Source organism: Pleurodeles waltl, chromosome 8, assembly GCF_031143425.1.
Source record: "Pleurodeles waltl isolate 20211129_DDA chromosome 8, aPleWal1.hap1.20221129, whole genome shotgun sequence".
Lineage (NCBI taxonomy): Eukaryota > Metazoa > Chordata > Amphibia > Caudata > Salamandridae > Pleurodeles > Pleurodeles waltl.
Window position 1 is genome coordinate 1,182,294,422 of NC_090447.1, and position 16,723 is coordinate 1,182,311,144.

The 16,723-nt window shown below is 42.9% G+C and overlaps 1 protein-coding gene across 1 annotated transcript in view; it reads left to right on the forward strand.

Annotated features, from left to right (window-relative positions):
* The first annotated feature begins 542 nt into the window (after positions 1-542).
* Positions 543-16,723, forward strand: part of EPSTI1 (epithelial stromal interaction 1) — a 145,002-nt gene continuing 128,821 nt past the window's right edge. The window contains exon 1 of the mRNA XM_069205421.1: positions 543-1,085. Coding sequence (XP_069061522.1) covers positions 922-1,085 — 164 coding nt within the window. The 5' untranslated portion in view covers positions 543-921. The remainder of the gene's footprint in view (positions 1,086-16,723) is intronic.

Consider the following 16,723-nt stretch of genomic DNA (forward strand, 5'->3'; position numbering starts at 1 on the left):
TCAAGGTTGCTCTCAAAGTATCAGCAATATGTCAACCTGCATTCCTGGATCGTGCTGATTTGTTTTCGTTTGTTTGGTCACCATAGCTACCAGCAAGTGTAGAGAAGACAAAACACAGACTCTGGCAAGCAAATCTTTCTAATTTCTGATTCTCAGAGGTTTACTGCATAGAGAATCTGGATTTTATTAAAGACGAAAAGGCTAGCAATAGGCATAACCCTTTTATTCAATTCTGTGCAGCGCCTTTAAAGACTTATAGGACCAAAGGAAGTCACAATAGCAAAGAATCATATCAGAACAAATAACCCCGTGACAACAGTCCTCTTCCTCTTGTGTTTGCTGCTTCTGTGCAGCTAAATATACTCTATGAATATTCTGATTCATTGAATGATTATGTTGATGAATGTGGTTAAACACTGGTAGTTTAGTTGGGGGAGATTTAGTGTTTTCATACCCCATTTGGGGGTAAGTACCTTAATTTCATGACGCGGTAAATTCATGAAAGCGGCCGCGTCCGCCTCCCATCTGTATCAAGGGACGCCCACGCCCGTGGAAACTCCCTCAGCTGCTGCTGCCTGAGGCGAATAGTAGCTTAGAGCGGCGTCTGACGTTCTGGGAAGCTCCAGGAACAAGAATTCTAAAAAATCAAAATCGAAACTTATCAGCACTGAGAAGGCTAGTGTTCTAGCTGTTATCCCCTAGTCGGCAATTCTAGTGGAAGTGAAGGGTGAGCAGAGGAATTTAAGAAGAGAGACTGGCCCGGATACTTGGCGGTTCCCAGTGTTCGACTGAAAATCCTCTAATTAACCCCAGGATTGAGCGATTTTGGAGTTTTCGAACACAAACACACGGAACGGACGGCGGGCGCTGCGCTTTCTGGCTCGGGCACTGCTTCCTGGTAACAAGACCAGAGCTGTACAGATGTCTGCCACTCGCTCAATGACAACGCGCGGCCGTGCAACACAGCAGGGGACAGCACCAGGGGTAAGGAATTACCCAGAACAAGGAGCCGCCGCGCACCAAGGTGCACTGCCCAGCCAGCAGGGATCCCCCGAGCCCCTCCAGCAACGAGAGCAGCATGTGGGGTGAGTTCAGCACATTCTGTTGTGGCAGTTATCTTCCTTGTGAAGTTACTAAAGCTTGTCTGGCGAAACCCACCTGTTTAATCTGGGAACGGACACTCGTCTCTTAAAAAGGAGACGTTCGGGAGATTTGGTTTAGTGGTCAGAAGCGGCACACCTTGGCATAGGTTCAACTATTGTCCTGGGCAACATCCTGTGATTTTGCACAAATCGTGTAATCTGCCTGTATCCTAAAAAATTGTTTTTAAAAACTCAAAAAATATGTAACACCCTTTGCTTCTAGCGTATGCGCTCTTTAAAAAAAGTGCAATAAAATAAATCAAAATAAAGGTGCACTGCTGGTTTCAAAGGAGAGGTATGCGGCACCTCTTTCCTTGCCAGATTCTAAGATGCAAGTTCTCTTGCTGAGAAGGGTGCGTGGTTAGTTTCGTTTACTGTGTGGCTCTTCACTCATCACTTTCACTTCTCATCCTCCTTCGCCAACCCTTTTAAGTGTCAAGCCTGCGATAGCATGCGCTAGCGCATTCGTATGGCTTGCGAGACGCTGATAAAGTATCACGGACCCCAGGTTGAAAACATCGAGCCTCGTATGTTTTTAGTAGTTTACCGGTGCCGTGTTAGTGAGCTAAACCCCGGAAAAGGCATGACGTATGTATGCCTTTCACAAATGAAAGCAAGCGGATTTTAAAAGGCAAGCCCACGAACCTATGTAAGTGACTGACATGACACAGGCATGGTTTGAAGCCCAAAGAGAGATTACAGAATGGACCGACGCTTTTTGCGCTCGCTGACAATATGGGCTCGGAGCCCCGCCCATATCATGTCAGTGTCTTTCATTGGTTCTTGGGCTTGCCTTTTAAAATCTGCTTGCTTTCATTAGTGGAAGGCATGCATACGTCATACCTTTTCCGGTGGTTAGCCCTCCTCGAGCGCAGTGACCAAGTACTGAAAACATACGAGGCTCGCTGTTTTCCGTCTGGTTTGTGGACTATTTTTTCTCTTTTTTCACAGCACGATCTCGCTTGGCAGAAGTTGAGCGCTTTGCATGACATCGACCCTGAGACTGTTTCCATTTCATTTTTTTAGCAGCGCGATCGCGCTTGTTTTTTTTTCCAGTTAATGAGGCAAAAAAAGTCCGGTTGGGAGTATACAACTGCTAATAGCTCTAACTCTGAGAAATGTGAGACCAGTTGCATTGCAAATGCTTATTTATCGCCTCTAAGGAGCACACCTGCTGAGCGCCAGGATACCGCCTTGGTGATGGTAGTGCCCTTTAGAAATACACATACGATTAACTTACTTAAGTGTATATTTTATCCGTCTTCAGGCCATACCAATAGTTGTGCATTAACTGGCGCTTTACCCCTCCTGTCCTTTTTTTGCTGCACACAATAATATTTGGCAAACACCAGTAACATCTCCTAAGTCTATTGAAATGAACTGCCTGCTGGAAACGTTCCAAAGTAAATCCTCAGACTTTGATATGCTGGCCCACCTAGAACTTTGTTGAAGTGAATGAACTGGAAAACTATTTTTGGAAGGTTGTAGCTGGAAATATAAAGTTGAGGGCAGAACCATGTGCGCTTGGTTCTCCAATTGTTGGTGGGACCCTGCCCTGGTCATATGAACAGGTCCACTGAAGAGACATGACTTACCTGGCCCTTTTTTGAATATATTAAAAGGGATGTTTTTGAAAGCAAAAAACAAACGTTCTGTGGTACTTAGGGTAGCTCTCTGACAATGACTTAGGAGCTATGTGTGTGTCTCTGACCCCCCACCTCCAGCAGCCTTTGCATATTTGGATCGCTCGAAGACCTAGTTTTTTCTGAAAACCGTCTCCTGCATTGTTTAACATCCCCATTCACTCTGCTGTTCACCACCACGGGAAGACATGTCTACTTCCACTGACAGTCAAGTCCACTCAGGATAAACCTTGAAGTTCTGGACCGGAGTATAGATCCTAGTCCTAAATTATTTGTGGGGCCCAGGTACCCCGAGCTTCTATAACCTGATACCCAAGGGCTGCGCCCTCCAAATAAACAACTTTGAGCTGCAGAGCCCATGTGTTCTGGCACCTCTCCCCACCTGCCTGGAACTTTCCTGTAGGTGCAGATGAGGGAGCTAGCATTTCCATGCCCTCCCTATTGGTGTCATTCACCGAAATGCTGGGGGTAGCGGAGGGACATCATATACCCCTTGACATTAATTACATGACAGGAAGTGACATTGTATGGCCCCCTGACCCTGATTTTTTTTTTTTTCTAGGAAGGCATGTCGCATGACTTACTATCCAATGCAAATCCTCAATTGTTGGGATGTTATCACAAAGTTGCACTGTATTGTTCATTGTATTATTTTGTTTCAAGGGGTGCTCCATAGTTGGTGAATGGGCGCTCCCATGCAGCCACCCATTGATTTTTGACGCAAATCCCTGTCTCCAAACATTGATAGACCTGAATTTGCACCAAACTCTTATGCCTCCTCAAAGCTGGCATAATGAGGAGACTTTTCTTACTGCTTCTCGTTTTCCCTACTTTGCATGTCTGCTGCATTGTACAGCACACATACAAAGTGGGAAAAGCCTTGAAGTACAGTTTTTGTACTGAAGAGACTCCTTCCAGTACAGAACTTATGCTTCAGAGAACTCACACACTTTGCATTTTGGCACAAGGGAATGTGCTTTGGCACATGGCTGCTAAAAGTGTGCCACTCACTGGGAGAGAAAAAATATGCAATATCGTATTAGATTTGGCATATTTGTTTTCTCTTCTATTTTGATGCAAGAAACACAGCAACACTGGTGCAGCATTGCCTTGCCCCAAAGAATAACAATTCTGGGCCTCAATCTCACACAGTCTCACTGTCACTTGACTCTTTCAAACTTTCACTTACAAACACATGCGTGCGCATACAGAAACATTTTCTCACGCATACACTCTCTCTCACGTAAGGACGATCTCAACTGCAAGCACGTATACAACATGCATTTAAAACAATTTTTACTTACCTCAGCTGCAACCATAGATCCTATGTGTGGACCATTTTTTGCTACTTTAATAGTGAACAATACAATATTATTCACTATTAGTATAACGAAAAACTGATAAACAATAAGGAATGCAGAGCCCTTGTGTGTTCTTTGCCCTGATGTTGCCCCCCTCCTTTGAGGCCAGGGGGCAAATGCAGTGTCAAAGGGTCTTAAGGGGCAAGCCAGGGGTTGCAGCTGAGACCACTGGGGAGCCTTAAATGACTTCCATGATCCTCCCGTCTGCCTTAGGCCCTCAAGCTGCCGGATTCCAATTATGGAAGGAAGGTGGGAGGCAGCTTGTCAGTGCCTGGGGAACTGCTCCCCTCATGTGTGACTGCAGGCAAGCCCAGGGGCTCCCCAGGCCAGTGAGAGGACTGGTCCTCAGGTTAGAAAGTTTATTTTCAAATTATAAATTCTTGTACTTTTGGTCCCTTGGGAAGGCCCACTGGTTTCACGGCTATTGGGAGATCCTGTTTGGGATCAGATGACACAGCTGGTGCCCCTGAGCCTTAGTTGATGGGATGTTTCTAGATCTGCCTAGACACAGCTTTTACCTGGCTGTTGTTGAAGCCCTTTTGTGTACAATACCAATAATAACAGTAGACATTGGTTCAGCCCATTGGTTATTTGTTTACTTGTCACTTATTTGCTTGCTTCTGATTTGATGGTTTTCCTTCATCTTTCTGTTTGTCCATCACATTGAGCATATCTTCCCTAGCATCCTTTTGATTGGATGACTTGCATGCTTTCACAGCTCACGTCAAGAAAGTATTTTTTCTTTGAACACCTCATGAAAGTGTATGTCTTTTTTTCTTCCTCTTTCCCCATGTGCTGCTTCCTCTCTCACATCCCGTGCTCCTTTTTGTCCCCATGCCTCTCAGCTCTTTCATAAAAGCACACAGCAACAGTTCTATTTTTGCCAAGTTTGACTAAAGAGCAGACTTCATCTTGGTTTTCTTTCATCTCCTTCATTTCTCATTTTCATATTGCGCAAAAGCCCAGGTCTTGGCACACAAAAGCAAAAAATTATGGTGCCAGAAAGAGGCAGACTGCTGCACTCTATCTGCCTTTGAGGCAGAGGGTGTACTTAAAGTGACTGGAACAATTACTCTTTTCAGTAGATTACAAATACGCTCCTCAGACAGCTGGAGAGCACCAAATGGGTGGAACATTTGTTCAAGGTGGAGAGCATCCCACTCTGAAGATAAAGAATACTCACACTACTTCCCATCCCCATGCACTATACATGGTACTTCACATCACTTTAGGGAAAGTATACAGACAGCAGTATATTTAGCACTGGCATTCCTAGACCACAACCCACTGTTAATAACTTTACAATAAGGCCCTAAGAGGGCCACGAACCCCACATGATGCTTACAAGTATCAGTGTTGCAAGGTTCTGGGACACACTTGCAATTGAGATTAAACATAACTTTGACACTAATGTTGGGTCGGTTGCCAACCCTTTGATCAAATGAAAGATCTTCAAGGTGTATATAGGAGGCGTCTCAATCAAGACCTCCACCGGTGTGAGTGCAATACTTTATGGTGTCTTGAGTTAGAGGCAATCGTGTCAAAATCTGCAAGGCTCTACCTCATACATAATAGTAAGCAGCACACTGACCTTATTATGCATTGCCTTCAAACACCTGGAAGGGAATACATTTGGCCTCCTATTAGCCGGCCTGCTTCAAGCTCAGATGCGCAAAATGCCCATAACCGCTTTCCGACCCCCAGATGGACATCATCTGCACACGCAAGCAGATATGAATACAGTGTTCATCTAGTACTATCAGTAGTTGTACTCCTAGCCAATTGCAATAGACGCTGCGTAAAGAGGCCACTTCTTGGAGTCAGCTTGGTTGCAGAACCTTACAGGAGATCAAGTGCATGAAATGGAAGGGCCTGTTATAGAACCTGAACAGCTGCTCTGATTGGACAGCTCACGATGGGAAAGTCCCCTGGCAGCGGTGGTCTCCCACTTGAATTTTTGAAAACCTGCCAAACTGAATTGGTGAAGCACCCTTTTCAAGTCTGAGATATCCAGAGCGGAGGGCGGGCCCCAACTGTCATCTTGGGAAGCACTTATGTCATGCTGCTTAAAGCCCGTCAGTGATCTGCTTGAGTGCAATTCATTTCGTCCATATACCTCTTGAACCTCGACTGTAAGATCTTGGGGGAGATGATCGTAAACTGAATTCAGCATACCCTGGCACTTGATTCATCAAGACCAAAATTGATTTGTTCCAGGTAGAAGCTCGTTCTCTAGCATTTGCAGTTTGTTCCATGTCCTTGACGGAATATCGGCAGACAAGCGCCACATGGTAGCACCATCTGTTGACATGGAAAAAAAAGTTTGACGGCCTGTTCTGGGAATACTTGCTGACTGTTAGGTGGCATGCGCTCAGGGGATGTTAAATTGTCATGCAAAACGGTCAAATACACCCACTGACCACAATTGAGTTTTCTGATTCCTGGCAGATCCGGAGGGGCACTAGGAAAAGGCTTCCCTCTTCTCCCACTTATCTTATCTTCCAGAATGGAGCTGTTAGCTATTAGCATCCGTCAACCGGGTCAGAGCCACGATTATGACTCAGTCGGTCGGAAATGCTTGTCATCTTGCTATATGCTGATGATGTATTTATATATCTAGCTGACATAACCACGGGCCTGGGGCAGACACGGAAAGCTCTCATAACTTTCAGCAAAGTTTCTGGCTTGATAGTCAATAAGAACAAATCTTGTACATTCCCCTCACTGGACATTTGCACTCAAATGCTTTGTGACAAAGGCATTGCTGGCCTGCCTGTGAAGCCGAGCATATTGTAAAGATGCATCGTTGACACACAGGAGTTTCAGCTGCTTATTTTATTAATAACTTAATATCCATAAGGAGACGCGCAGAGCCAGCCAATGGGCTAACCGCAGATCGCATCCCGTTCTCGAATGCCTCTATGTAATCATCACGTCCGTGAAGACAACACGAGTGTGAGGCATTTGAGAATGGAGAAACCATTGCTACATATCTTCCCTCTTTATAATGTAAGAGGGAAGGAACAACACCTATAATGCACATAAAAATACATCACTTCAAAAAGTTAAACAGGACATTTTTAATATAAATTATCTTAAGAGCAATAGTCTTCCAACCTTTTCGGTCTAACAATTCTCCTGCCAGAACTACTCCACTTCTCATTCCTACTAAGAACCCCCTGTGGGCCACTGGCTTTACTAGAAGAAATTGTTGCCGGCATGTTGTCTGCATTACTAGAACCACTAGAAACAATCCTATGTTGACTCAAACATTCATGCTCACTCCTCTCATCTTTATCTTCCAACCATTCTTTACAATTCCGACCTTCCAGAACACTATTCTCCTTTCTCATGTTAACACGTCCTCTTACACAACGACAATGCAGCCATGTGCCGTACTTTGCCATCAATTAATCTTACAGAATCTTTATACACCGCCTCCACTCTCAGGGGAGAGGAAAATCTACTTTGACATTTACCAGTGTACTTACCGTCTTTAACTCTCACTACATCACCCATACATAATTTGATTTCTTTGCTCTTGTGGACGTCATCAAAGTATTTTTTGTATTTATCCTGAGCCCTTTCAATATTCTTCTTCACTTCTTCAGGACTCCACTCACCTCTTTTAGCAGCCTTGAGCCAACCTACATTGTCTTTTGACATAGATGTCCTTCCCCTCATGAGTTCAAATGGGCTAGCATTAGTACTAACACATCTGGTAACCCTAAACGCCCATAGAGTTTTCCATAATTCTGTTTCCCACACTAAATGATTACAACTAGGTAATTGAATCATTCCTTTAAGTACACAGTTAAATCTTTCCACAGCACCATTACCAGCAGGGTGATATTTCGAGGTAGTTGTTTGCTGAATACCACTCCTTCTTACATAATCTTGGAAAGCTGATGACAAGAATTGCGAACCATTGTCAGACACAATACATTTTGGTAGGCCTTCTCTCACAAATATGTTATCCATAAATTTAATGATACTATTTGCGTCAGCTTTTTGTACGATCTCCCACCTCCGGCCATTTGGAAAAATGATCCACCAGCACAAGTAGGAACCTGTCATCCTCACCAATGGGTCCCATGACATCAATACCTACTTTTTCCCAAGCCATATTGGGACAAGGAATGGGGTGTAAAGGCAGTCTCCATGATACTTGCGTTTTATCCGCATTCTCACATGCAAGGCAGTTTCTAACAATCCTCTCTACATCTTTATCTAAGCCAGGCCACCAGTACCAAAACTTTACTCTATTCTTTGTTTTCCCTATGCCAAGATGGCCTTCATGACAGATTTTGAGAATTTACTTTCTTAATGTAACAGGAGGTATCACTTTCCCACTCCTAAGAACCAAACCATCTTCAATAGACAACTCATTCCTCACTTCCCAAAAAGGCAACAAGGCTTCTTTAACCATCTTTTTTAATGGCCATCCCTTCGCAATTACAATGCTTACATTTCTTAGCATCACATCACCATCTTGTTCTATTTTCCATTCATCGCGTGTAATGCCTCGACACACACCTTCCTTCATCTCTTCTTTCTTATTTTTGGTTGGTAAAGTCAACTTAAGAAATCTGCAATAATGTTTTTAACACCAGGCAATATTGCACAATATAATTATATTCAAACAGACATCCTTGCCAACCTAAGAGAAGCTTTATACAACCCTTTCGTAGTTAAGGCCTTCACTAACGGCTTATGATCACACCTCAAAGTGACAGTAGTGCCCCACACATACTGTCTGAAATGTTCTAACGCCCACACATATGCAAGTGCTTCACGCTCAATAACTGAATACTTCTCTTCAGTCGGAGTCAATGAATGTGAAGCGAAAGCAACAGTATCTTCATTGCCCTCCATGTTTACCTGTGTCAGGACTGCCCCAATACATTTACAACTGGCATCTGTAGTGATAATACACTTAAGGTTCATATCAAAAACCTTGTACTGGTGGTGCCTTGCAAATATAATTTTTTAACGCATCAAAGACATTCTGACACATTTCTGTCCACTCAAATCTGTTCCTTACTTTGAGCAACTGTCTCAAACAATACGTCTTCGCGGAAAATCTTTTAACACATTTTGAGTAGAACTCTACTAACCCCAGAAAAGCACAAACCTCATCCCTGTTTTGAGGATTGGGTGCCTTACTTATTGCTGACAATAACTCCTACTTTGGTTTGATGCCATCAGCAGACACTACATGCCCCAAATAGTTAACATGGTCACATGCAAACCTGCACTTGCTGAATTCTGCTGTCAAACCCTTCTCATTTAAAACATTTAGTACTCGTAATAGCGTTTGATCATGATCTTCTTTTGATTTTCACATTATGAGAATATCATCTTTAAAGACAATGACATTATCAATCCCTTCTAAAATTTAGTTCATTAATTTTTGGAACATGGCTGCAGCTGACGCCAAACCAAACAGCACCTGTCTGAACCTATAACACCCAAAGGGTGTAACAAAAGCAGTCAAATTCCTACTATCTGGATGCTATCGTACCTGATGATAGGCTGCTTTCAAATCAATAGAAGAAAACCATGTCATGCCCCGTGTGTGAGATAGCATTTCATTAATATGAGGTAATGGAAATTGATCTACTAGTATGTTCTTGTTGAGATCCCTCAAGTCAATACATAGTCGTAAATTCCCATTAGCCTTTTTCACTACCACTAATGGGGCAACCCACTCTGACGATTCTATTGGTTCTATATTTTTTTCCTCCTGCAGTTTATCCAACTGCACTTTAACACTCTCTTTTCAGGGAATAGGAATGTTTCTTACTTTGTGCTCCTGTGGTTCAGCCTTATCTTTTAAATGAATGAGATGCACAAACCCCTTCATTTTACCAATCTGGCCAAAAATAGTTTTGGAAATGTTTGCAAAACGAACTTGCCAATATCTAATTCCGTTTGCACAGTTAATACTGGTTCTGGGTTGTTAGGATCTAAGACAATCCCTTATTTACCTTGATCAGTCCAGCCCAAAACAGAGGGACCCATCACAGCCACATACAATTTTCCTATTGTCTCCCTATCTTTGTATGGAATTTCAACTTCTTGAAACCTAATAATTAAATGACTTCACCAGTAAATGTCTTAACTGTTATGCCTGGCACACATAACGCCTCACCCCCAATATGTTTGAAATTCTTTTCTCACACATTCCGATTAACAATGGTATAAGGAGACCCCGAATCTACAACAATACATAAGGTCACCCCACCCAAACTTATTTCTCAACTTGTTTTCTTTTTCCTTTTCTTGTCTTCTTTCCCTGTGTACAAAATGGTGTGTCCATCCGTGTGTTCATAAGCAGTGTCCACACATAAAACACACATATTTAAATCCTCATCATCAGATGAGTTAGTGTCTTCCTGCTCCAACACCTTGCTGCTTCTTCCCATTTTCTTCTGACATGCTCTTTGAAAATGCCCTATAACACCACATTTCAAACACTTCTGCTTCTTAGCTGGGCACAACTTGTCATTTGCCAAGTGGTCATAACTGCCACATCTGTAACATTTTCTTTTATCATCCAGTCTATCATTTTTCTGTCAACTTCTGGTTTTCCCAACCACTTCTTTTTATGCCCTTTATAGGCTTTTTTCCCCTTCACTCTTGCAACAATATTCTCATCACTCTTACTTTAGCTTAAAACCTCCTTGGCACACCTTCCCGTTCTGTCCTTTTCACAATATCAATAACTTCTTGCAACTAGCTCTCTCCTTTGGCCCATAAATTGTCTTGAATATTCGAGTTAAATGATTGCATAACAATCTGATCTCGTATGAGCTCGCCATGCAAATCACCAAATCTGCAATTGAACACTAAATTCTTTAAGGCAGATACATAATCCTCTACAGGTTCATCCTTCCCTTGCTTACGGTGAAAGAATTTAAAGCGATCCACCGCCACACAGTCCCTGGGTCTGTAATAATTGTCCAGATCTTCAAGCGCATTAATATACAAGTCTCCTTGACACTCTTGTCTTGGTTTCTTATTAATATTTTTGAAAACCTTCAGACCTCCGGCCCTAAACAATGTAGAAGAATCTTATACTTTTTCTCTGCAGAAAGTTCTTCGTCGTCAGTAGCCGAAATATCATTTTTGAAGTACTCGCACCACTCCTCCCATTTCAAAACAGGTGTGCCAGAAACAGATACAAATGCTTGGGGAGGTGTTAAATTCCAAGGATTGCCCGAAGCCATGTCGTCACTGCACAGTCTCCTTAATAAAATATATTGCAAATGGATTAATTGTTAAAGTATCATTTTATTTAATTACTATATGTTGTACTTCTTCAATATATATAAAGATTTTTTTTTTTTAGTTCATAAACGTGTTTGTAACAATAACACCACCATATGCCACAGTGTAGAGAAATGGTCAGAAGTCCACAGTACATTGTACTTGTATAAGTACAGTTCCCAATTTAAAAAGGAAGTGTCTTTTAAAACGCTGAAAATCCAATCCAAAATGATGTTTTAACATGTCGGAATGACATGTTTCCTGAACTTGCTGTGCTTCATGACCTGATCCAAAATGGCGTTATGTAGCACGTCGGAATGACGTGTTTCCGCTAGTTGTCTTTGAAACGCAGACAGCCAGCATTTACCGAAAAACAGTTGCCAATTCCCGAGGGCATACCCAAGGACTAGAATGGGACTCGCCACCAGCCTGAGTCTTCCGTTAAACCTCGAGCAGTGTTTTGCTTGACCTCAAGAGGAAGTTGTATATTACTGCAGTTCCTCTATCACCACCGGTGACTTCGAAGCTCGTCGCCAATTCTGTAAAGATGCGGCATTGACACACAGAAGTTTCAGCTGCTTATTTTATTAATAACTTCATATCCATAAGGAGATGCTGTAGTGAATCTTAGTTTGTTTTAACGAGATAACAGGAGTTAGCTTAGCCGTAGGCTTGTAAACTAGTGCCCCCGTCACCCAGTGACTTTTAGCCTACTTAGCTTGCTCTGTCTTAGTCCATTTAATTATTTATTTCCGTTAAGATGGCGGCCTTGTTTATAGTTAGGCCACTTGTTATGGGTTCTATTATCCGTGTCACTGCGCCAAGGCGTCAAGATCAAGCACGAAAGACAAACATACAGTAGGCAATCACACTTAGGGATTTTCCGTCTCTATACTTTCGAGGGATTGTTGATATTAATTGCCGTCTCAAGCATGCCTGTTATCTATTGTTATGAATAACACTTATGTCAGGGGACCTTGTAGATCTGTATAAATACAACACACTTTTAGACAGATAATCAGAGGGATTCCGACCAGAGGGCATCGCCACCATCGCTGATACCGATGCTGCAGTCATCTTGACGCTGACCCAGTCTTCGTGGTCCCTGCGGAGTCTGAGATAGAGACCTCATTCCAAGGTAACGAGGGTTGGGGGCTCCTCTCATGGACACGGCTTTGGCAGATTAGGTTTAATGAACCGAGCTCTCCTTTTAGGTAGGAGGTTAGACCTATTCTCCTTAGGGTATTAGGGCTTATTCCATCTTATACATATACATATATTTCTTTCATAAATTGCACAATGGTGGGGCTCTTTATAACAATGACTCTCTTCTTCACAATACTGTTGCTTTGTATATTCATTATCCTAATCATTGCAGTTCTTGCAACTTATCACAAATTGCAGTTATGTTGAATAAAAACTATTATAACTTCACTGCATCTGTGTTATTGCCTTTGTTTGTATGAGACATAATAAATCTGTGAGAAAAGGGTAATTTCCGTTTAACCACAACAACCCTGAGAGATCTTACTTTGAGTCCATGCATAAGCGACTGCTACAAATCACCTTTTACTATTGTGTTTCTGGTGAGGTACTGCTAGTAAGCCGGTAAGGTTTGGACAATAGTTACAACTAGTTGTAGGAAGAAACTTAGGGCCAGATGTAGCAAAGGTTTTTACCCATTCTGTGTCTATGGGAAAAAGTGTTTGTACATATGGCCCTTGGTCACCTACAAACAAAAGTTTTGTCATCCTGAGACCAGCATTCTTGCTCAGAGCAAGAGTCCAAACTACGACATGGCGCCACCAACGATGGTGTTTAGGCACTAATTTACTGATACCCTGACTATCACTGTCTCACAGACAACAGGTACCCTCAGTACCATTATACGGAGACGTCCGTGGTCTTTGGGAGAATCCTCCTCAGCCAAACAGGTAACACCTAATTAGGCTGTAGGTTGTTCGAGCTCGAACTCACAAAAGGAAAAACTTCCCCTATTTTGGTGTTCTGTTTCTCTAAACAACTATGGCTAATACCATAGACATTCCTGCAAATGCTAGACATGCACTTACACAACATTTATTAGCGCATGGCCTTACGGAAGAGGGCGGGGATGTTACTCTGATTATAGAAGCGACTGAAGCCTACCAAACAGAAACATTTTACTGTTGGGTTGCCTTTCCTTAGGCTGACCAACGAACGCACACATTTCACACTTATGACATTGCGGACGTACCCATAAGATACAAAGCATACCAGTATCATGAAATATCGCTCACATATCAAGAGCATCAGAACTGGTTTGAAGGCGCCCTACCACATGTACTACGACGGGTGAGGCTAGGTCCTTTAAGTAATGAAGGGTCTACATGTCCCATGTTTGCCACATATACACCTCACCCAGGCATACAGACTATGCTGATCGTAGATTTAAGAATATTATATAATGAATTAGTGGCATTATATAGACGATTGGTTCCGTTCGTATTGCGAACATTGAACACTACACCAGCGCGTCCAGCACCACCAGTAGCTGGTGGATATCAATTGGCTACTGGGATTAATCCACAAACAGTGCATACTATTATGGGCAAAGTGCAGACGGAACGAGAAAAAATACCGTTCTGGATTGCACAGAAAACAAATCAGCTGGAAACTGTGTTCCCCCATACGGGGCCACAGGAGAAACATAGATTGCTCACTATGTGCTTGCCATTCGGGATGGTTCCCTCGGTGGATGAATGTGCCACTTGGGGTACAGTCTTCGCTGCCGTTTATACTACCACACATGGTACCCCTACACCTGCCAATTTACCGGAAGTGTTAAAACAAATACAAAATGAGCATGGGGCTGCACCGGCCCTTGATCTGGGGATGAAATTGATGCGTAACTTTGACGCCATCTCCTCGATAATACTAAGTAATATTAAAGGGGAAGCGGTGGCACTGGCAATACGCCAGCGTCTCCAGGAAACTCCAAATGTGGAACAAGAGAGACAGCTACCGAAAATAATCTCCGATACCTATACTAGTATAGGACGGGATGGGTTGGGAGCCAAACCTAAAAAATTGGACATACCGAGTACCACCCATAAGGAAGGTACGAAGCAAGCACAAGAGGGCTCTAAAAAGCGCTGGGACAAACAAAAAGATTTCAAAGACAGGAGAAATAAAAGAGCCGATTCTCCACATCCGGAGTACTCCGAAAGGAGGTATAAACTCAGGAATAGGGATAACAGAACTCCAGACAGATATACTGATTCACGTCCCTCTCGTTCCTTTCAGGACGCACCGGATAAACGTAGCGAGAGAGGGTGCCGTCAAGATCGACGTCCGGAATACGTGAAAGAAAAGAAAGACTCGCCGCATTCTACCAGTACAAAAGAAGAAAAGACTCCTCAACAAAAGCCACAATTTAAAAAGAAGAAAGTGGCAGCACTGACCGTTTAAAAAATGCCAGTAGTATTGAGAACACTGTTGAGGAACAAGAGGTGGGCAGTGACTCTGTTGGACAGTGCGGCAGAGGTCACGATATGTCGCCAGAGTCTGAAAGATCATCTGGATGCGACAGCAACTAGCGATTACATCGCGGTTGAGACGGCGGATGGCCGCGTTCTCCCACCTGATCGGGTTTATGATTTAACAATTCAGATAGAGGGAGACGTGGAACGCATTATTAGTGTAATATTTTGGGATGAACTTACTAGTGATTTCCTGTTGGCCGAGAGAGACTGGCCATCTGAACATGTCCGCAAGCTCCCACATGGGGAAAATGTCATTTTGCCTTCTTTCTCCGATCTTGTTCCGGAGGCTGTAGTGCTTTCCTCTTATCTAGTTTCTAAGCACTAATATAACACAACAGAAATACACTTCTGAGGTCAAAGAAGACTTTTATTGTTTTTAATTCTTCCCCAACCACAATATTTATGAATGACGAATTAGTAGCTTTCAAGTCCGCGTTAATCAAACAAAATATATCAGTTTGCAATATACACAGCAGGTTATATTTATAAGATAATGAATGCAAAGCAAAACAAATACTTCACCGTGTGGGAACTATCTACAGCTTCATCTTTCTAAGGTCTGCAAGCTGATGACCCCTGTCAGCCGCGAGAAAGAGATTCATCTACCCACACGGGATTGCTGGCAGCTGGCGCCAAGCTCCAGCACGAGGTCCGGCAGATTCGAATCTGACCCTCTGCAGCCTGTTACATTCGTTACAAAGGTGTGCCCCCTCCTCTCAGACCCGGGAAACTGAGCAAGCCTTTTGGAGACTGGCCAGGTCTCCAAGACTACTCCTGTTCCCAAGCTCAAGCAGAGAGAACAACACCATGTACCCTCTCTTATCAGGTCTAGTCTACTGTGAGAAAAACATCTTGGTTCAAAAACACAGCTTGGAAAAATACAGCTTGGATTCTCAACTGCAATGTCTAACTCCACGTTAAAGGCAATGGGCAGCTAACCTAAATATCAAATGCAATGTCATGTTAAAGGCAATAGGCAGCTAAGCTGAATATAAAATGCAATGTATAATATCATGTCAAAGCCCATAGGCAGCTGAGCTGAATATAAAATGCAATGTATAATATCATGTCAAAGCCAATAGGCAGCTGAGCTGAATACAAAATGCAATGTATAATATCATGTCAAAGCCAATAGGCAGCGGAGCTGAATACAAAATGTAATGTATAATATCATGTCAAAGCCAATAGGCAGTTAAGCTGAATACAAATGCAATATATAATATCATGTCAAAGCCAATAGGCAGAATATCTAATAGCATGTCAAAGTCAATAGGCAGCTAAATTGAATACATCATGTCAAAGCCAATAGGAATGCAATGTCAAAGCCAATAGGCGGCTAGACTGGATACAGCATGTCAAAGCCAATAGGCAGAATACAGAATGTAATGGCTAATGCCATGCAAAGCCAATAGGCAGCTCAACTGAACAAAACATACCATGTGCTACTGGTGAACATTGAGCAACTAATATGCGCAGTGGTGAAACACAAAGTCATTGGTCAAACAAACTCCATCAAATGGCAGTACAGAGGCAGACAAAAAAACCTATGCTGCTGAATGGTCTTTAGCGCAGGCACCTACATTATACCGTAATCATGTAGGTTGGGACAAGGACTCTCTTTGTCATGTTATTCCCATTCGGTCTACACCACACCCGCAGCCACAATACCCTGTTAAACATGAAGCGAAAGCTCCAGTGATGGAGATACTGTCACAACTTGAATACCAGGGAGTAATTGAGCCCTGTACATCGGCAATGAATAATCCGCTATTTCCCGTTGC